The sequence below is a fragment of the Elgaria multicarinata genome, chromosome 3 (genome assembly GCF_023053635.1).
Source record: "Elgaria multicarinata webbii isolate HBS135686 ecotype San Diego chromosome 3, rElgMul1.1.pri, whole genome shotgun sequence".
Taxonomy (NCBI): Eukaryota; Metazoa; Chordata; class Lepidosauria; order Squamata; family Anguidae; genus Elgaria; species Elgaria multicarinata.
In genome coordinates this window covers 69,577,668-69,598,465 of record NC_086173.1, presented here as the reverse complement: position 1 = coordinate 69,598,465, position 20,798 = coordinate 69,577,668, and the positions used below count along the sequence as shown (strand labels likewise).

Here is a 20,798-nt window from a genome sequence, read left to right as displayed (position 1 = left end):
CCCTACGTGGACCCCCACAATATGATGACTCTATGGTTACAAATATCAGCTATGTGATAACTGCGATCTATAGTCCATTGCCTGCTACCTCTAGTGCAAAAGCACTATTCTAAGGTGCACTGAACGCTGCAATTAGTAAGCAAAGAAAGGAATATCAACCAATGAAAATGATCGAGGTCCCAATTGGATGGATACAGGAATTGCACTATTATACCATGTTTTGTGAAAAAGCATACTTAACAGTAATATAGTCTGTCTTGCATCTTGCTAGAAATGCAACAGGTCTAACAAGGGACAGCTCTATCACATGCGGGCAGGGCAATGACCTGAGACAGGAGTCTTTTCGGTTGTGGTGCCATGCCTTTTGAACTCGCTCCTTAGGGCAGCTTGGCTGGAGCCATATGTGGTATCTTTTCAGTAGCCGGTGAAGACTTTTTTAAAATAAAATTCAATCAGGCTTTTTAGGATGTTTAGTTTGAGTAATACAATGACCTGCCTTTTAAAATGTTCTATTGTGATTTTCTTTTCTTTGCTTGCATTAAACCTAATTGTGTCTGTATCAATTCAAAAGCTTTGGAAAGCTGTACACCTGAAAAACAGTATATAAATGCTTAATACAAATACTAAGTCAGGTTTCTTTAGACTATGGGCTCATCTACACCAAGCAGAATTTTCCGGTATGAAAGCGTTATATAAAAGGCAGGAGCCACACTATTGCTTTATAGTGGTATTGAAGTGCACTGACAACTGTTGGGGCCCATTGACACATGCCATATACCATTTTCATACTGCTATATCCTGTTTGGTGTGCCTCCTGCCTTTTATATACCACTTTCATAGTGGAATATCCTGCTTAGTGTAGATGAGCCCTATATCTGTATAACAGTGTTACTATACTGAGGACCAAATTATATGACAGCTGCAGACCCCTGGCATCAGACCTAGGTGTAGAAGGGGGGGGAGGTGGGCAGAATGTGTGATAAGAGCAGCAGGTAGGGGGCTGGGTGAGCCCTCCCACCCATGCTCCCCTACCTTTCATCCCTAATTTGTGGATATGCTTGTGGCAATGCTGCATTTAGGCATGATGTTCATAAGGATTCCTGACATTCTATATAGTTCATTTAGTTCTCATGCACAAATCAGAGAAGCATACCTCATATTTTTACATTTTGAACAAAATTACATGTAACAGGATACTGGAATTGAAAATAGTCCATTTCTGAAACAACTGTTTTTAACTGTAGGAGTGAGGTTATACTTACCCTGAGCTTTCTTCCAAACACAGTAACTTTTCCTTTAATTTGTTCCTTTCGGAGGCGCCACTCTATTGAATTTAAGCCATTCTCCATTGGCAGTGAAATGTTACATCTTCCTATTGTTGGGGTCACAGTTCCAGCTAGAACATGTGGTTCACTATGGAAGCTAATACTCATTCCATTGGCGTACATCACCCTCAAGGTGCCATTATTGCAGAGCTGATAGCTGTTCCTCACTTGATCTGGAGCAATAATTGGGAGAAAATTACTTAATGCATTAGTCATAAAGAAAACATATGACCTAATTTGCTGTGTTTTCATGGTGGCTCTGTAGATTTCAAATGACGTTTCCCAGCAATTACCGCTTGTGTAGTGGTAAGGTGGATATTTGAGATGTTATTGATTTATGTAAAGAACAATACTATGAAATATTTGAAGCCTGGAGAGATGCTTCAGTTTATTAGAATTCTGTTTCCCACTTGCTCCTTAATTGTAAATCAAAATGTATATTGATTTTTTTTAGCAAATAGCATCAATATTTGAGGATACTTGTATGATATGAGAGAAACTTGGAAGGAAAATTATTTTAATTGAAGTGTTGAGTCAATAATAAATCTATTCAATTTGGAAATATAAAAAGAGGTGGCTGTAGCTTTTTCTTTGAACTGAGGAAGTTTGCCTCTTGTCTTCTACACTGGATTCAACACTCCCTTAGCAAATATATGGCACATTTATAGATTAGGTTTCAGTCCTTAAGGCCTGATGCTCACACAGAATGAGCTGCCAGACACAATCCATTGTGTGAGTGTCACTCTTTATTCTGTCTTGAAGAAACATTACTAGCCAACCAGACATCTGGCCTTTTACTGACTGACAGAAGTTACAAAAATAAAACTTTACATTTATGACTCTGTTATACTCTTGACTGGCCAGTGCAGCCAGATCTGTTCTCCAGAACAATAAAAAAAAGGATTTTTTTCCCGGGTGAAACAGCACAGTGAGCAGCTGCCATCAAAGAACCACTATCCTTTTGTCAGAAGGAAAATATCTACATAATTAATCATCTGGTAGCACAGAAATAAAGCCATTAGAACTGAGGAAAAGAGTCCATAAATGTTGACATTTATATGTCAGCAGGCTATTGTCCTGTGACAATGTTTGTTTTCAGTGACATTATTTCTTAATTAAAAAAACATCATCTACAAAATTCCTTCCACTGCAGCTTTGTTAACTGTGTTGTAGCATATGCAATATGGAATCACTTTAGAAGGTTCACATTAATCCCTTTACTGATCCTTGCTGCAGTGGTTATGCTATAAATTTGTCCTCTAAAACTGAGAAAAGACAACATTCAAAGCCTCCCTAAACAATAATAACCAAAATGGTTTTCTTGGTAACTCTTTGCTTCAGTTCAGTGCAAATAGGTCAAAGGAAAAGAGATGGGCCCACAAAAAGGCTTTAAACCTGCCCAGATAAGAGATAAAATGGGGGAAAACAAATTCCCTACCTGTATCTGGTCTTTTTGTGTGTCACCTATGCACAAAAAGGCAACATAGGTCTTTTTGTGCATAGCTTTCTATAGTAGATGCTTACTGTTGCACATGTCTCAATGGAAAAAGATAATTCCTTCCCTCTCATAACCACAAGAAAGAATGAGCTAGTTGAGAACAAGAGACAGCTTTATCAGGGAAAGTGGATGAATTGTGTGACCTCACAGAGAAACCCCTAAGAAAACATCAGTAAACAGCCTACTTTTCTTCTTCAAGATCTTCGTAAAGGCACACATATGGGAGACTGGCACACTGACATTCTTGGAGGTGGGTGCTGGTGTCCCCAAGAAAAGGACTGTTTAGAACAGCTGTACAAAAGGCTGCTTCAGAACTTGCTTATATGTTCAAGTTGTAATATTTTATTAATGTTAGTTCACTAGATTAGGAGGCTGCCTTCCAGAGTTGAAGAAGGGAAATCCCTCTGGAGAGAACCAAGTAGGTAAACACAGCTCTTTTGAAGTGCCCTTTAACAGCCGATGGCCAAGGGCTATCTGGCCAGCTTGCTGCAAAGAGCATCTGGGAAGAAACAGCCTGGCCTCTTGGGGCTGAGATCACCATAACAGAGCAAAAGACTCATGGCCTTGTGGAATGTAGCTATTTAATCAATGTAGCTGGACAAAGCCCTTTGAACATCTTGTATGCGAAGGGTGACTTCCAGTCAATCTTAAGATTTAGGGTGAAATACAAGAAAATCAAATCTTGACTGAGAAATCCAAGATAGCTTAAGGAAGAAATTAGATGATCAGGCTCCAAAAAACCCTCATCCTGATGTTTGTAAAAATATGGTGGGTCAGAGCACCTCAGGTTGTTGCCCTTCCTAGCTGAAGTAATAGTGATCAAAAATGCAGTTTTAAAGGATAACAAATGGAAAGCATATGTAGCCATGGATTCAAATACTTTTCACATCAGTTGAGGAAGAACTAGAGACAAACTCCAGGGTAGTATAGCAGCTGTCACAGGAAGTCACAAATTGCAAAGACCTAAACATTTCACAGCAATGAGAAAATAACACATCTTTTAACTGGAGGGTAAAAGGCACAAACTGCAGCCAAGTTAAAATGCAGAGAAAGGATAACAAGACTTCAGTGTATATATGAAAAATGTAGTTCAGGATATAGTGCATTGAGGTCAAGAAGTTTGAAATGATGAGAATCAGCAAAAAAGAAGTGAGTCTATTGATGCACATAGGATTTCCTTGTAGAAAACTTTCTGACAGTGAAGAACTTCCTCAAGTTGTTCGGAAACCCATAGCAGGGATGAATCATCTATGCAATTAGACTCAACATTTGTACATTGGGCTGAAGGATTTTGCCTTGTTTCCTATATTATTGGAAAGCATAGAAAATCCCTTAATGTTAGGCACAGTAGAATGGTGAGCCAGACTGGTATGGCCACCAGGCATTAAGAGGTTGGCCTGATTTAACAAGATCTTGTGCAATAACTATGAGATGAGGGGGGAACACGTATGATAGAGAGCAGTTCTATGAAGTTATGTCTCCGCTAAGAAATGAGGGTCCTACTCGTCTTGCTGCAGAAAGCATGACATTTGGCATTCAGAGCTTCTGTATAGATTATGTAACGATTCCAGAGACTGCAGATGGAAGTCAAATAATGAAGACTTAGGGACCATTTGTGAGTGCCTTCTCCAGCTACTGCTGAGCATTGCAGCAGGTTTATTATGTGCTGCAGACATCAATCCCTGGAAGAAATCTGATAGCATACCCAGAGCTTCAGAAACTATACCTTGTTGCTTGCTAGATAGTACTTTAGGGATCCATTGTTATTTGCCATGGAAAAAACACCACTATCAGATGATGTAGGTAAACATCAACAATAGCCATTCATTTGACAAAATTTCTTGGGACCATTGACAGGCTGAAAGAATCCTGTCCTGCAAACATCAAATTCCTACTGCAAATTGAAGTTACCTATCGTGGTGGAAAGAAGGATGTTGCCTAGGAAAATAACACAGAATTTCCAGAGATCACGGTATCTCTCAGAACCAGGCTGGAGTCTCCTGCCTTTTTTCAGAATAGGAATAGAATCTGAGGAGAAACTGCCATGGGATAAATATCTTTGATTGGAAAGAAGGTAGATCATTTCTGCAGCGGAAGGGTAAAGTGTTAATGCTGTGACTGGCTCCCAAAGAAGAGGAAAAAATGGAAATATGTATCATATGCTAAATGAATTATTATAAATACCTAGTAGTCCCAAGTGATGGTTTCCTAACTGGCTGCTATTTGGTGTTTTATAGACAAGAGCAAATCGCCTCAGGGTGAACCAGGCTCCATTTGTGTGCCTTTATTCTTGTACACTGAACAAGATTATTTTGATTTGGGTTTCTGATAAGTCTGGCAGCTCTTTTTGGAGAAACGATTTTTTTTTAAAGGATCCTTGACGGCGAACATGGAAATGGATGCTGTAGGGAATTCCAGTATCAAGAAATACCTTGAAGACTATAATGATTCTGAGACCCAATGTACATTTAGGCTGCAATCCTATATCCACTTACCTAAGAGTAAGGCCCACTGAACTCAATGAGAGTAGACATGTATAGGTCTACAGTCTATCTAGAACATTTTCAGTGCAAATGCTGAAAAAAACTTGCTGTTTAAAGAGAATCTATATGAGATTTGGTTTCAGACAGGAATGTGGCTGAGTAAAGCCAAGCATAGAGTTGCAGCACAAAGGAACCTGCCATTTGCCATGAAGTGCTGATCTGTTGCTTTGCCAAACAGAAAGCATCAGCATGAAACCCATGCAGATCTCCCATGCAGAAATGTGAATCTCCATAAGGGGATCTAATGATCGAGTGTGAATGGAATCTTTTTTCCATTCAAGATCATATCCATCACAATCATCTTGTCAAGTATTTACAGCATAGCACCAGCATGCCGATGAATGGTAGTCCTGTGATGAAAAAGACCATAGTCCTAGCTGCAATAACTATCTCAATGTCTGGCATCAGAATGACAATACTGCTGTTGATTCAAAGTGTCAGGTGGGTAGAAAGAATGCATTTCAGTAGAGGCTTAATTGGTGTGGTAGAAGACTAACCTGGGCGTGGGGGAGTAAAGGACAATCTCTCCTTCAGAAAAATGAGTCCAACATGTAATCATCACAAAAACAAGACACTGGGCCTGTTTGCATGATCAAATAGATCAGTGTGGCTTATTGAAGTCATGATGGGCTATGGTGCGTACCAGTGGTCATTTTGAACGTTCAAGCCATAACTACAGCTTGTTGTGTCATCCAAACCTGGCAGAGGTGGGTTAAACAACCCTCTCCAGACCTATGACCTGGTTTGGGATTATATGGAGGTTATTTTAGGGTTATGTTTTTTTAACCCTGCACAACTCATCCCCACCGGTTTCAGATGACAAGCCAAGCCACAATCGCGTCCTGAATTTTCAGGATGGCCCTTGCTGGCACCATGGCTTGTTGTTGCTTAAATATGTCATGATAAGCCACAGTGATTGTGTGAACCCAGTCACTGGGTTGTATCCCGCCACTTAGCAGGATCTTCCAATCCTATGTGTAGCATTTTCAGGGGACTGGGGGAACTGCCATGGGAAGGGGGTGTAAGGCAGTCTGCTTTCACTGGGCCAGTTGCACCCATCTAAATCTTGATCCAACCCGTTGACCATCATGAATTAATTTACCCTCAAGGATCTGCAATAAGTGCTGGCTGCCATTATGAATATGCATCTCCGACCGTGAGTTGTCATGTGGTACAGACCTAGCTGGTGGGGGTTATTTGACAGCTAAATAACTCTCACATACCCCTACAAAAGACTGTGGGTTATATGAGGGTTGTTCAACCTTCAAATAATCCTACTGTCTGGGTTTGCACTATTCAACAACCCCTGATCGGGGGATGCATATTCCTAATGACAGCCAGCTTTTGCCGCAGCTCTTGGAGGGTAAATTAACCCATGATGGGCTGTTGTAACATGCAGAGTGGGCTACTGTGTTCCAGGGATGGTGTTTTAGGCAAACTGGAGCATGCTGGGTATTGATTTCAGTGACTCTGAAGGAATACTGGACTTGGTGACCTCAGTTGGAATCTGCAGTGGGCAGCTTCCAATTAACCTTATCAACTACAAATTGGCAGGGCCAACAAGAGGGGGGAAAGCCAGTACAAATTACCAGGGCCCAACAATGTTGCATATGTTTTTGTCTTTCTCGGTAGTATCATTATTTGTCGTTTGTTTTTGACATCTGTTGTAAAATTGGTGAATTTCAAAGAAAATAATAATAACTATAATATATGAACATTTGCTTCTGTGTTTTGACAGGAGATGTGGGGTAGGTGGGTGGGCCTTCTCTGGCACTCGGGAGCTTGGAGGGGCCCAGAAGCACTTGGGGATCAGAAGTAGGCATGAGAGAGGAAGAGGCGGCCAAGGGGCCCCACCCCACCCAAGTGCCACAGGACTCGCAGCACATCTCTCGCCATAGAGGTCATCCCTTGCCAGCCGTGTGGCCCAGACTGCCAGTCCCGCTCCCCAGGCTTCATCAAGGGCCAGGGTAGGAAAGTGGGTAGCCAAGCAGGCCTGCCCAAAGCAGGGGGAGCAAGTGGCACTGGTAGTCCTTCCGACAGTGCTGGGCGGGGGGGGGCATCTGGGCCTCGGGTGGCCTTCCTCCTCCAGGAGCCCTCCTGCTGCTTCGGACGGCAGCTTCCTGCCCAAGGGCCATGCCGGCTAAAGATTTTCAGCCAGTCCGCTGTTGCTGGGGGTCCTAATTTTTCCCCCACTGGCGCTGGAACCTGCTCTTGGTGGCCCTGCAAATTGGTACAGTGCTGAGGTTAGTGTCAGGATGGGAGCAGCTTGAGGCAGAATGGATTTTGTAAGTCACATTTTTGGATAGTTTTTTCCCCCTCCTGAATCTCCCAACAAAAGAATGATGTTTTGGATCTCTATCCTTGAATCTACAATTATGAATCTTAGGCAGTTTAGCACCTGAGATTGCTTAGAAATCACATATTTAAAAACAGGCTTGACACAAAGGCCAGAGGTTAATTCAGACACTGACAGAGTAGAGTTTAAGTACCTCAGAGATGGATGCACGTGAACTCCAAGGTCATAAGATCAGAGGCCTGCAAAGGTTGCTTCCAAAGGGAAGCCCACAAATGTGATGAATGGTTCCTTGGAGCTTTTTTTTTTTTTTTTTTTTTGGCAATAAGCATAGATTTTAACTTTATGCTTGCCTCCTAAACAAATAAGGCAGGTGCCATGGCTGTTGGAGACATGTGCCTTAGTTCCAAAGCTGCAGAACTCGCTGCATACTCATGGAAAAGGAAAGTGACAAGGAAATCTGAAAAACCCCATTGTTCCTGTCTCAAAGGTAAATCCCAGAAATCCCGAGCACTCATGCCCCCACCCTTTTTATATTAATAATTTGAGAAAGCCAAGTGAGAAGCGACTCAAGGTTGTCTTGAACTGTCGCCCACATGCTGGCTTCTGACCCATCAGGCCAAATTGTTTCTTTTTCCTAGAATACATATCTTGGAACCTTGAATTTCCAGACGTAGCTGCAAACTTTGCAGACAGGAAGGCACAACCTTCTTTTGTCTCAAAACTCCTCAAAGACCCTTGATTGACATTTTGAAGTCTTCAGAGCGGGCTCAGGGGCTTCTGAAAAACCCTTGGAGGCTTTTATCAGGAACAAGAAGTAACATTTGTACCGGTTATGTGCTGCCATAATATAGCATTGTTTTATGTAGAATAGTTCCGTTTATGGAAACTTTTAGGGGAGTTGTAATCAATCACAGGAGGGAGGGGGGAAAGTATGATTCATGAGAGCACCTTTGTTGTATAAAAGTATGCTGTGTGTGGATGATGGGCAGAGAGGTCGTTCATCGGCTCGCTGAGCGGCCTTTCTCCTACACATGTAGTTGGAATAAAAGCCTTTGTATCTGGACTTGCCTGGACTCTGTTCCCTCCCTACCGGATAGGGGAATTTCCCTGACAAAAAAGCAACACAATAAAATGAATCCTAACAACAAGACCATGAAAAAGTAATCCAAGCCATGTGAACTGTGTAAGGAAAGATTCCGTTAACCCCCACCCCCAAAGACAAGAAAGGCATCCAAACCTCACCAGAGAAAAATCTCCACAGAAAATGTTCTTTACAATGGTGCTGCAGCAGCAGTTGAAAGAAAACTGAGTAAGGAAGTATTTGAGTAGGAAGGTACTTGAGTAGGAAGGTGCTCTCCCTACATCTTGAGACATGTACAACAGTTTAAAAGGGGTGGGTCTCCTCACACAATAAAAAGGTACAAAGTGGTGAAGGTTAGGCAGGAGGCCCTTCTTCTGTTCTGGAAGCGACACCTTTTTTATAGGAACATCACTTCTTTTGAATTTGATAATATATATACAATGTGGGAAAGCTATTTTATGTGTTACATTCCCTGCCTATCTGTTTTTTTAAATTTCAATGATCGATGGAATGTATATTTCCTTTTCTAGGAAAAGTGTGATGTGGTATTGAACAGGTGCACTTGCACCATCACAGAACTGTATTATCTGTATTCTCTCCATCCCTGTGGAGTGGGTGGCCGAGGTGATGAGGGACTTCCCTGAACTGAGACATGATTGTTATTATTGAATTATGCTTAAAAAGGAAAAAAAAGCTGGGATTCTCAAAAGTCTATCTGAAGCCTATGGGCTGTTCAAAAGTATGCATGCTGGAAATTGCACATATCCACTTTATGACATTGTTTTTGCTGACACACAGTTGTGCAAAATCTTCTGAGAAGTGTACTTCTGTACCTTGAACTACTGTGTAGGATGCCTCCACGGAGGAAAGGTTGGTAATTACTGTGACATCATCATCCCGGTTGGAGTTTTCAATATCTATAGTAATAGACTTTTCCATTTCCCGATGAAGGCTGGTTACTACACCAGTAGGACGAGTTACATTGGTCAGGCGTCCTTCATGGTCATAACTAAAAGATGCAAGCAAGAAGTGTTACATATATAACTTTTTTAAAAAACTCCAGTATATAACATGCATTTTCTGTAAATTAAAATTATAAACAGCTTTCAACATTTAAAGAATGGAGTGTAAAGGAGGGAAAGCAACAAGGGTAAATCATTTCATCTAAGACAATGTTTTCACTATCAAAAGCAACAAGAGCACACCCACATTTTAGAGATAATAAACTGCCAGCTTCATGTGCCAAAGAAAATAGAAGCCTAGGATCAGAAAGAAGGCGCACTGCTTCTAGCATACCTTTGGGAATGCCTTCTCCCATATAAGGCTCCATGGAGAACTCAGTTATGTAACTCTTCCTTTGCTTCTGTTTACTGAACAACCCCTCTTCCATTATTTCTGCTTTGTTACGCCTCATAATACGCTGTTACGCTGGCATGGTTCCCAACATGGAATATTCACTCTCTTTTCATTTTAAGTAAAGGACTTCAGCTTTTGACAAGCCTATCCAGTAAAAGTTCAATTTAATTATTTCCTAGGCTGTGGGGTTAGGAGAAATTCATGGCAGAGGATCTGCCAAATCCAAAACACCTTTCGGGAGGTGTTTCAGGGAACAGCAGAACCAAAGCCTACCACTGGGTTGCTCCCATCTGCCATTTCTGCAGTCAGGACACTGACAGCGTCGCTCCAAGGGGAGCAGAGGGTTCTGTAACTGCAAGGAGACAGCTTGCAAGGGTGGATCTCCCTCTCTACTCACAGACCTCCATCATATGGCCCCCTAGGAAACCTTCTTAGCTACTCTAGGACTGGAGCTGGAAACAACCTTCACTTAATGGGTTGTGTCAGATATCATGCCATGGCCCAAAGCGAGTGAGCTTTGGATTTGTGCCTTCCTCCTCCCATTATGTCTGCCGGCAGTTTTGAGGCAGACCATAGTTTGCTATTATATCAGAACCAGCAAACTATAGTTTGTCACTTTGGATGTAATGTAAACTATAATTCGCTGAGAAAGAAAGGAATTGATGTGCACAAGCTCAAGATTTGCTTATATTTGTCTCTGTGTTTTCATGTTACATGTGAAATGAGCCAGTGAGTAGAACCAATAAGCTCACCCAAGGTGCTCAGGGGGAACAGTTAAATGTGCTTTGAAACCAGAGTGCAAATGTTGGAGGTGGCAGGAGACAACTGCTCTTTTCCTGCATTGCATTCTTGGTCTCGGGTCTGCTTGTGATGTGCCAGGACATCAGTTGACGATGTCCTGTCTTAAGCCCATAGTTCTTGGCAAAACAACTAATAAAGGATCATGCAATCCATGTATCTAGAGCAAATAAGGAGTCTACTTAGAGATCTTTGCTTAATATTGAAATTCACAAAATTGGTTGTTAAAATCAAAGGTGTTTTAGTGCATTGGTTGCACTTCTAATTTAATTATTGGTGAAGGATATTGATTCATTTCATTTAAAGTACTTTTTTAAAATCCCACCTTCCATGACCAGCCTCAAGGATGTTTCCCTTCCAAATACCTCTTGCAAGGGTATGGAAGGTGAAGGGGTTCAGAAGGCGAAGGGGCTCTCCCACACTAGAGGCATTCAAGAGGCAGCTGGACAACCATCTGTCAGGTATGCTTTAGGGTGGATTCCTGCATTGAGCAGGGGGCTGGACTCGATGGCCTTGTAGGCCCCTTCCAACTCTACTATTCTATGATTCTATGAAATGAGCAATGCCATTTAACAGAAGGAAGAGCCTCATACAAAAGAAAAACGGGGGGGGGGAACTGGGTGACATATGTTTTAGAAACAGTAGAAAACACTGATTATTGTTCAGGGAATAGAGATATTAATGCCTTCTCTCACCGCACAACTGGATTTAATAAAGCAATTTGAAATTATGTATATGGTAATAATTACTTCATTTGGCAGAAGAAAGAAGTCATTTGGTGCAAATTGCTTTGATCGTTTTTTAAAAACTCTGGATCAGCAATTTTGGGGGAACAGAATATTCATGTTATCAGTTTCTCCAGAGGCAAGGGGGAGGGGGGAGAAAGGGGGGAGAGTGATGTACTAACGAGGCACTAATAGCTGAAACTGGCAAATTGTCCCATTGTGTCAGTCCATGTAGTTCTATAGAGTTCTATAGAGTTGTCCAGGAGGAAAGGTAAGCAGCAGAGGGAATAGCAACTGCTGGTCTGGAAAGGAACAGGCTTGTCATCCTCCTGACTCGATAGCATAGGATGCTCAATAATGTGACTTAATTATTCTATGGACTTAGGCAGTAGGCAGCTGTAAATACATTTATTAAGCAATAACTATGACAGAGCATGACATTTCCTGGGAACTGATGAGTGGCTGGGAGGAGTTAGTACCTCAAAAAGAGAGAGCCATGAATCTATAAGAAATGCTCTGATCAAGGCATAGTAGCTAAGAGGGGTGGGCGGGGGGCAGCGGAAAGGGGTGGGGGAGTATTGCTTTATGGCGATGGTAGTTCCAGATAGTATGTGATGTTTGTTTCTAAAAGATATAATGCATTATTACAACTTAGCCCTATTGTTCAGATTACGGCTTAACACCCACCAGCAGGCTCCAACTATTTATTAATCTGTTATTTTTTCCTTAACACATTTCAGGTTGCTCAAATTACTCTTCGTATATTTGCTTGCTTTGGGTGCCCCTTATGCATGGTTCTGCCTGTCTGCTAGGTTTTATCCAAAATCTTACCCTTTTTTGTGAAGACCCATAAGATATTTACTCTCTAGTTGGATCAGCCAGTGATATGGCATTTGGGATTGAAAAATATGTATAGCTTAGCAGAATGTAAATGGTACGTTTGGGACCCTTGATACATTGCACTGCTTCAGATCCAATACAGAAATGATCAATTAAATTCAACCTTACTCTGATTCCCTCCCCCCCACAAAATGTGTAACTTTCCATAGGACACAGTAGCACATTACTCTACAGGTTATCTAATGGGACCCCTTTGAAAAGTATTCCCCGAAGTTATCCTGCATAAGATATGGATTCTTGTCTCTGCTTAGAATACAATTTACTATTTAGAAAATTGCTTCATGCTATAGTACATGAAGTTTGTTACTAAAATATTGTTAGTTATACCTGCAAAAAAGATTGAAGGGGCGGTCACCCATCCCCTGCTCTGGAAAATAATAACACAACTTCATCAGTAAGATCCATGAAAAGAGATATACCTGTTTACTAGTAACCATTCTATAAAATGACCAGCAGATGGCAGTACTCTCCTATTTCAATGATAAACTCCATCAAACCCCCCCCCCCAATATGTGGATACCCTTAAAATGTGGTTATTTTTCAATCATACCAGCCATATGGTTTTTTATGACTTTGAATTATATTTGTATATACATTCAAGGTGCTAAACAAATGGGCAAATGCTACTTTTGAATCTTCTAAATAGTAGGATTTGGAGGCGGGGAAACATAGGGTATGTTTGCCACAGATTTTTCATTACAAGTAGGTGATGTAATTCTCAAGATGCCCTGTAGGTAGGCACTGATCAATGGTCTACCTAGATTTGATTGTGGAAAAGTGAATTCCTCATTTATGAGGAATTTCATTATGAGGTTCTGCTGCTTGATGTCTAAAGACACATTGGCCCAATTCAGAAATAATGCTTGCTGAAACATGGTTTAGCATTATGTGAATGGGCCTGGGCTTGCACACGCCTCCTATCCTCTGGCACTGCCCCAAGAAGATCAGAAGCACCAGTTCCTGGTTTAAAATAACCACAGTTTGTCCTTGGGTCCAAACTGGAGCTGTGTTTAGTTTAAACTGTGGTTTATTGAAACAAGCCAGGATCAGAAATCTTGATTTTATCTTTGCTTGTTTAAACCACAGTTTAAACTAACGGCAGTTTGGCCTGGTTCAGATTTAATGACAAACTGTGATTAGTATAAGCCAGGGGTGGGGAATGTGTTGGAGTGCAGCTTCCATCATCCCTGGAAACATAGCCAATGGTAAGCATTGATGGGAGGTGCAGTTCAGCAACATCTGGAAGGCAACACTTCCCCATTCCTGGGTCAAACTAAGAAGTAGATGCTTCCAACTGCCTTAATTTGGCTGTACAAGAATAGCAGAGGGGAAGCAGGCATGAAAGTACCCAAAGGTTAACTAGGTTCATGGCACTAAACAATGGTTTAGCATTATGTCCAACCTGGGTCACTGTGGTCTGCCCTTACTCATGTGAAGCAGCAGGCTGGAGTACTTTATATGATCTGATGACTGTTAGGCATACCACTTAAAAGGGGAGCTTTCCAAGCCCAAAGATTTACACAAAAGTCCCTTAGAAGCAGATTAACTCTTAGAATATATTTAATTTCAAATGGTGGATCCTTCCATGACAGGGAATCTACTCATGAGTAAGTATCAAGGCCTGATGCTTTCCACGGCAAGTTGGTATTCTTTCTTACAAGTAGTTCTTTTTGGATAAAAAGTCCACACAAAGGAGAAGAAGAGAGAGCACATATAATTGGTAGGAAAACATTTCAGCCATACACCCGCACCCGCGCCACAATGGTGTTTCTGCAAATTTGTATTTTTCATCATGAGTATTTGCAGAATGTCACTTACTTTTTTAAAAATTGACAAAACTGGCCAAGTATATATCTGAGGGCTATTAAGGGAAATATAATGAGACTCTGGTTTGCTTGTGTAGAATCTTCTTTTTTAAAAAAGAGCCTAGCACTTTATCTTTCATCCCATGCAGTTAAAGAGGAAATTTTGTCTTTCTAATCTACCAGTTCCTGAAATGAGTGTAATTTTGGGCTCTCCAGAAATTATATAAATCACACTGAATTTTTTCAGATACCTTGGGATCCAATTTCCTCACTAATCTCAGGAAAGAGCAATCAGTAAAGTTAATCAATGTTTTATCTGCCATATGGAGCATGGTCCCAATATCCTGACATTTGAACAGCAAGACTTGTCATTTAAGTTCCAAAAGAAACTGCAATATTGAAATCCCTGGAGAGGTGAAACTTAGTGGGGTGTAGCCACAATCTATTAGGTTATGAGTTGGGCAGAGCAAGTAAGGGAAAGAAATATTGTTCGCCCTGCCAAACAAGGTTAAATATTTAGGGTCCTATCCTGCTAGGTGCTATGCAAATGCATGTGTTCATTGCAGCTACATTTCAAGCTGCTGAACACTACAGTACAGCAGCTTCCACAAAGGACATCCATAACATTAGCAGAATTATCCAAACCACTTGAATGGCATTCTTCTCTGAACTGTATGGTAAATATTTCATGTTACCCTAGAATTTACAGAGCCAACAAAAAAAGGGCTCTTTTATCTTAAACATCCTTTTCTTTTGCTACCCCTTTGCCCTTTCCTTTTTTTTTTTTTGGCAACTCTAGAATTTACAACAGAATATATTTGGCCACGAATTTTTATTCTAAAGAGGCATTATTATAGTAATGTAGATATGCTTTAAAATACAATTTAAAAGGGTAGTTCTTTTCCTCAAAAAGTAAAGGGTAGGGCAGGATCTACACTACTGATTTTAAATGGTTTATAACAGTATTGGCAACTGGTCAAGCCCAGGACACACTCCATATACAGTTTTCAAAACGTTTTCAAAGTGTTATATCCTGCTTGGTGTCAATCTGGCCAAGGTAACCTTTTGGGGTTGTGGGCACCTTTGGCAATTTGAGAAACTGAGCTCTACCACAAAATGGCTGCCATGGAAAGCATGTCAAAGGACAAATAATCTATCCCAAAGACTCTGCCTCTACAAGGCAGAGGTGGGGTCTGAGTTCTAAACACACTAAAAATTCTTTTGAGCCCAAAGTTTTCAGCACCAACAGAATCCTATTTCACAGCAATCACACCTGCTGGGAAGAAAGCACAGAATCCAATGGAGTGCTTACTGCCCTGCAACTTTTATTGCACAGGCGGGACCCACTGCTTATGCAAGGGAGATTTAATGCTTCCTAGAGGAAGCCCTGGAAGGACAGGGGTGGTCAGCTGAGCTCCCACAGCTGCAGGCACCATGTTGCCTACCCATGGTCCATAGCATCTGTTAACTGAAGGAATGGTTCTTCTTTAACTTGTATAATTCTCTGCCTATCAATTCTTACCTGAACATTTTCTTACCCGTCCTCTGCCCATTCCTTGCCTGCTCTTTTGAGTTTGCTAAACTTGGTTCTTGAGGAAAAGTTGCATATTAGGTGAAATTCTCTAAACAGCAATTAGAAGAAATTATATCAAGTAAGGAATTGTATGCAAAACTGAGAGCTAAGCTTGGGTTTTTTGGGGACACCGAATATGCTTAGACCTGCCTTTGTCCTTGAATCATATTCCAGGATAAAGATCTACATCACCTAGACAGACAATAGAGGTGCAACATTATTCCAAAAATAGTCTTACTCATAAAAGGTCGTCCATCCTGTCTCATCACTTTTTGTTGCCAAGAGACCACTGTTCCCATGATAAGTCATTAATCCAAGTTCCAAGGTCTGGGTCGACACTACCTTAAGACCACCATTTGTGCCAACAGCAAGCGTCACAATTTGATTGTCAGGCATTAGAAAATGACGTGGCGCTCCATTCGTATCCCGACGAATTTTTAGAGAGTTGCCGTTATTATCAGTCACCTCGGTCACGTCATTATCGGCACTATAGGTGAAATTATATAGATATTCTCCTGTAACAAGACTGAGGGTATATTGGTGGATGCCATCAATGTTGAAGACATAAAGTTCCTGCTCTCCTGGAGATGCAATTTCATATTGGTTGAAAGAGTTAAGAACAGGTTTGTTTTTGCTGACAGCCCTGATACGTATATTTCCAAGATCAGCTATGTAAATGGTGCCATCTGGTGCCACAGCTAGGGAAGATGGGGTATTTAAGATGGCGTCAGTAGCATAAGCATCATCGCCAGCATAGCAATTACAGTTGACATCATTTTTGCAGTCACAGTCCGAAGCTGCCCCAGCTAAAAGACAAATCTCGCCATTAGTGGTGACCTGGCGAAGCCGATTAATTTTTTTCTCATCTGTCTCGCTGATGTAAAGGATTCCAGTGTGTGAGATGGCAATGGCACTGGCTGACTCTAATGCAGAATGAATGGCCAGTTTGCTGAGGGAGTAGTCTATACCGGGAACCTGGCAGTGCATTGGACGGCCAGCAATTATGCTAACCTGATGGTTCTCAGTGATTCGCAAAATGACATTGTTCTCCAGTACATACAGAGAGTTATCCATCGGATTGACAGCTAGGTCGGTCGGCCACTCCAGACGCACCTATAAGACACACAATAAACTATGACTGCTTTAAAAACAACCTGGAGAAACACATTTCTTTGGATGTATATAAATTGTGTGGGGAAGAACAAGTAATTGGTCAAAGTTTTAACTGACCAAATCAAGGAACAAACCTGTGCATAGTTCACTTGGAGAGATTTCTTTTCTCTATTCATCGTAATCACCCCAGAATAGCTGTTTTTATAATGATACTGTTGTTTTTTATGCTTTTTATGTTTTTAAATTTTGCATATTTGTTTTTAATGTTTACTGTTTTTAACTTCTGTAAACCGCCCAGAGAGCTTCAGCTAGGGGCGGTATATGAATGCAATAAATAAATAAATAAATTATATACAGTGGCTCCACCTGATAATTCTATATTCAGTACATAGGACTAAATGCTACAAAGAATTATAGGAAAACAAAGCCAGTTAAAGATAATATTGCCACAGCTCTATTTTTCTATCAGTGATATAAATCATTTATTGCAAAGACAGCATGTTTGTTCATTTCAGTAACCGTATTAAATCTCATCTGATACTGTACATCAACAATACCTTCAAAAACCATTTTTTTCTCCAACAGATTGGAACATATAGTGTTTCCCGGGGAGAACAACCGGGCATTTATCCAAAATAAATAGCCATCTGTTTTATTACAAAGACGAAGTAACACTCTACCTGGGTGACATCCATGCTGGAATCACAGCTTAGTGGCCGAACAGCAGTTAGGTCATTAGAGCCCAGCAGCGTTGATATGATTCCATTCTGATCAACTTTCCGGATCATTGTAGCATCAACAAAATACATAAGGCCATACTTATCCACTGCAATTCCTACCAGAGTGCAATGAAAGCAAAAAATGACTTCTCTGCCCTTGTGTGTTGCTGACATATTTATCATGAACACAGATAATTGTGGTTGTCACTCACTTGTAGACATCTGCTCCTGATTTAGAGGGGGGCTTAAGTGCTCTACTTCAGCCAACTCAAAAAGTATTGCAGTCAATGAAATCTTTGGCTCTGACTTTTGAATAAATTAATTTCCAAGCTAACATGAATTCTACTGGTTTGAGTTCCTTTATTCCTTGTCTTAGCTACAAATACCTCAAGCAGATTCTACTTTCCATCTTTTTCAGATAGGGCTGGTTTTTTGTTTTTAATAATAAAACACACTCTTGGATGTCTATAGGAGTACAAGAATTCTGCCCCACATCCCCTGCTGCCTGTGCCAGTTGCCCAGCTGTGCCCTCAAGTGCCACCTGAGCTCCTCCCAATTTTTTTTATACCATCACTCTGCTGCATTTGGAGAGATGCAACAATGGGGGATTATGCCCCAAATCTGTAATTGTGTATGCATGCGCTAATTTTACCAAAAAAAGAGAAAAGGATCAAATAATGGTACTGAAGTAAACAGGCCGATTATGCACACAGTTGAGTCAATAACGCTCATGTGTGTGAGAGAGCCATATGGATGTAAGCTCCCAAGGCAAAATAACAAATCCTGGCACTCCTGGGTCTAGAAGCTCCTCTTCACTCATTTTCTTCCATCGACTTTTGCAGCCTCAATGTACCTCCTTTACACACATTCAGCGATTACATGCTGTATAGTTACAGCTCTTTACTTCTTAGTGAGCTCCGGTACTCAGGTCGAAATAGGCTATACCCTCCAAATCCCGGGCCACTGGATTCTTTCTCGAACTGCTACTGATGCTATTGTAAGTCCTTTCCTTTTTCCTGACTATTCTTTACCTCCTCACCCTTTAGGTCAGGGTGGGCAACTTGGGGCCCTCCAGATGTTCTGGCCCACAACTCCCATCAGCCAAAGACAGTATAGTCAATGGTGAGGGATGACGCGCATTGTACGCTAAAACATTGAAAGGGCCACAAGTTGCCTATCACCATTTTAAGTGCTTCATCCTTTCCTTTAGCTGCTACTCTCCTTGAAAAGCAGAAGCATGCACTACAAGGCCATTCCAGTGAGGAAAACTAGCAGCTCTGATTTGCTGCAGCAGCAAATGTAATATTCTAGACAACCACCTGCTAACATGGCCCAGAGGATGCAAGGAATACCTTGCGCATTTGGTGCTATGAACATGAATTTAATTCAAACAATTAAAGAATACTCAGCGTGAAAAAGCTGAGAGGATTTCAGATTAGCTTATTTTAAGCAAAGCAACATAATTCTCAAATTAATTTTATAAACCATTATAATATGGAAAAATCTCCCAGACATTCGCATTCCAGATTTCCATGGTAGCTGCTCCATTCAAATTTACCAATTCAGAATTATTTCTTTAGCTGGGGTTGGATCTAGATTTAAGCTGGATCAACTGCACTGGTGAAAGTGGGCGTCCCCATCCCTCTCCTTCTCACAGCAGTCCCAATAGCCCCATGAAATGCTACACAGAGTCCTGAGACCCTGCTGAATGGGGTGAGCTATGGTTTGTGTAGGGGGGAGGGGAGATCCCCAAAAATTGGTTCAAGAGGGCTTCTTTTTCCAGGAGGTTTATCCCAGATTCAGCCACTGACAGCTATTAAATCTGGAATTTCTACATTGCCAATAGTGAGATATTTCTTATTTCAAAGTTCTGTTTCGATTCATCCTAAAAGGGTGTCCTGCCAAAGTATAGGCACTTAGGGTGCTTTTTTTCTTTTAAAGTGCAATATTGAAAAGCAAGCACAGTCAACCTTTATCTAAGAGTATCATCAGACGGGTGAATTTTCACATTTTTCTATTGTTGCTATGGCCTCCTGCTGCTGTCCCACAATAGCGATGGTCTTTTTACACAGGGAGAGAAAGAGGAAGTAGCAATGACCGTGTGGCCCATTTAGGGACCATTTATATTGTGCCGCTTTTCCTGCACACAGCAGGAAATGGTGGCACATTGGGGTTTTGGGTGTTTTTTTTTTTTAAGATGGATTAACAGGAGTCTATTTTGCAATGGAAAAATGAGTGGAAGGAGTGGGAGGTGAGGGGGAGGTGGACACATGAACATCTGTAAGTGGGCAGTAGCAAGAGTGCGATAAAACAATCATCTGATGATGCTGTTAGAACCATAATTCCATACATTATTTAAAATGTTTTTAAATGCTAGATTACCATGAAGAAAAATAATATTTGACTTTTAGTTCTTTATAGAAACAGGATATAGACCAGACAATACCAACCACCTCTGCCCAGACAAAATAACAGACATTACCCTGCCTCCAAAAATCATGTTTTGGTCAGTTTTGCTTGTTTGCACTTCCTTTTCACAATAGAGTGCACCTGGTTAACAAATGTTTTGTTTTTCTCTGCAAGGCAAATAAAATACCATGCTGTAGTTTACTTCCAGTAAAAGCAAGCAAGCAAGCCCCAAGACAAAACAATACACAGGAAATACTTGTCAACCTATTGTGATTAAACCACAGATTAAAAAAAGGTCAGCAAGCAGTGGTTTAATTGTTGGATAATTATGTCTAGAGTCAATGTAGCTTCAGACAATTGTTTGGGCTATCTTTTATGTCCCTTACCTCGTGGGCTCATTAAAGTTGCATCCACTGCTTTCCCTCCATCACCACATCTGGCCTCATCAAAAGGCAGACACTGCTCCCCTGTCCCTGCCACCACTTCAGAATTACCAGATAGGTCTTTTGCACCAGTAAGGGTTTTGACTCTGTAAATACGGCGACTGTTGGTATCCGATACGTAAAGCGAGCCTGAAACAGGATCCACAGCTAGGTAGTACTTGTGGGCAGGGTTGTTGCTTTAGAAGAGAGAAAAAAAGAGAAAATATGATGTCTA

The 20,798-nt window shown here is 41.1% G+C and overlaps 1 protein-coding gene across 3 annotated transcripts in view; it reads right to left on the bottom strand.

The window, feature by feature from the left end:
• Positions 1 to 20,798, bottom strand: part of LOC134394813 (teneurin-2) — a 626,553-nt gene that overhangs the window by 25,449 nt on the left and 580,306 nt on the right. For all 3 annotated transcript variants that reach the window (XM_063120558.1, XM_063120559.1, XM_063120560.1), the window contains 5 exons: positions 20,528 to 20,760; positions 17,694 to 17,848; positions 16,139 to 17,013; positions 9,577 to 9,752; positions 1,263 to 1,498 (listed from right to left, as the gene is read on the bottom strand). In XM_063120558.1, the coding sequence (XP_062976628.1) occupies positions 1,263 to 1,498; positions 9,577 to 9,752; positions 16,139 to 17,013; positions 17,694 to 17,848; positions 20,528 to 20,760 (1,675 nt within the window). The remainder of the gene's footprint in view (positions 1 to 1,262; positions 1,499 to 9,576; positions 9,753 to 16,138; positions 17,014 to 17,693; positions 17,849 to 20,527; positions 20,761 to 20,798) is intronic.